At 52.3% G+C, this 1,399-nt stretch overlaps 1 protein-coding gene across 1 annotated transcript; it reads right to left on the minus strand.

The window, feature by feature from the left end:
• Nucleotides 1-116: 116 nt before the first annotated feature.
• On the minus strand, nt 117-905 carry H257_19482 (hypothetical protein; the record flags this gene model as incomplete). The annotated part of the gene is made up of 1 exon (XM_009848624.1): nt 117-905. One exon carries the CDS (start codon nt 903-905, stop codon nt 117-119), a length of 789 nt encoding a protein of 262 aa, XP_009846926.1.
• Nucleotides 906-1,399: the final 494 nt, after the last annotated feature.

Below are 1,399 nucleotides of genomic sequence, written 5' to 3' on the forward strand. Positions count from 1 at the left end.
GGTTGCGATCGAGGTCACCTTCTTTCAGTGGGGTGATAATTCGACCTGAGCAGCGACCACTAACAGGGAATGCCGAATCGGAGGCAATCTTCATCCCCGGAGCAACAAAACGCTCGTCAGACACACGTGCTTGGAGGTGACGGCTGACCTCGCCATCGTTCCATGAGCCTGGGCAGTTGTGGCGAGCCCAAATCAAAGTGCCATCGACACCGAAACACAGACATCCCGTCACATAAAAACAACGCAGCCACCCTATCAAAGCAATTAGCACACTCAGTCACAGTGAGCATACCGTTGTAATGGGCATTTTGCAGGTCTGTGTTGGAAGGACTTTGCACACGATAGTTTTTGCCGTCCACAAAGGCAAACACACCATCCACGAGGGGTTCCTTTGCGTTCGTCAAGATAGCCCAGTCCCGTTGCAAGGCCTTTGATGGACAGCGAACAACAGCATCCTGCATGTGGGACAATGCACGGTCCAGCGCCACTTCTGCTCGACGCAACACACGGGAGAATGTAGTCGGCGACACACCGAAAAGCTCTTGTAATGTTTTGTGCTCAACAGCAGCCGTATAATAATGGAGGAGCATTGCGAGGACAGCATGCTTCTGTTGCACTCTCGGCGGCCTTCCACGACGCCCAGGTCTGGAACAGACTGTGTAGTGGACAGAAAAGACACGAAGCAGGTCATCAAAGTCGTCCGGTGGTATCGACACCGTGGCAATAATACTGCGCGACTCGTACATGGTGTACCACGCTGCATCCGATTGATGCTTGATGAGGGCCCTGGACTCAATAGCACTCCCCTCACGTAGACTTCCACCGAGACGCATTTGCAACAACCGCTTTTGACGACGACGACGTCGCATGCGACAGAGCAGAAGGGCGGCAGCGATGCTTGTCATCCTCCAGTACTTTCTGCAAGTGATATGATTGGATGAAAATTCTCTTCCTATCCAGTCATATCGATGTACCATTTTGATTTTGCGAGAATATTGGTGGCGCCTGCTGTTTCATATGGGAACAATTCGCGCCCGTATGTAAAATAATATGTGTTATCCGGACTCACAAATTTGGATGCGAGAGCACTTGCGAGATTTTTGGTGGGCGTCCAGTGGTTTCAGTAATAGGCTTGAAACCCAAAAGTTGAGGGTTCGAATCCCACGTTCAACTCTTTTTTTTTCAACAACGACCACGCCTTACAGTAGCGAGCGACGACAGAGCATCCGCCCACAAAATTGCGCGCACCGCAGCGTAGCGGAGGTCGTGTGTATAATTTTGTGCAGGCGGTGCCTTGGCGAGGAGTGAGCCCCAATCGTGCACTTCACGGAATGTCCAATCGATTCCTCTCGTCGGGAAAAGCGGCAGGTAGGCCGTAGGCCGTGCCGCTACCCCGACG

The sequence above is a fragment of the Aphanomyces astaci genome (assembly GCF_000520075.1).
Source record: "Aphanomyces astaci strain APO3 unplaced genomic scaffold supercont1.675, whole genome shotgun sequence".
NCBI classification, from domain to species: Eukaryota; Oomycota; class Saprolegniomycetes; order Saprolegniales; family Verrucalvaceae; genus Aphanomyces; species Aphanomyces astaci.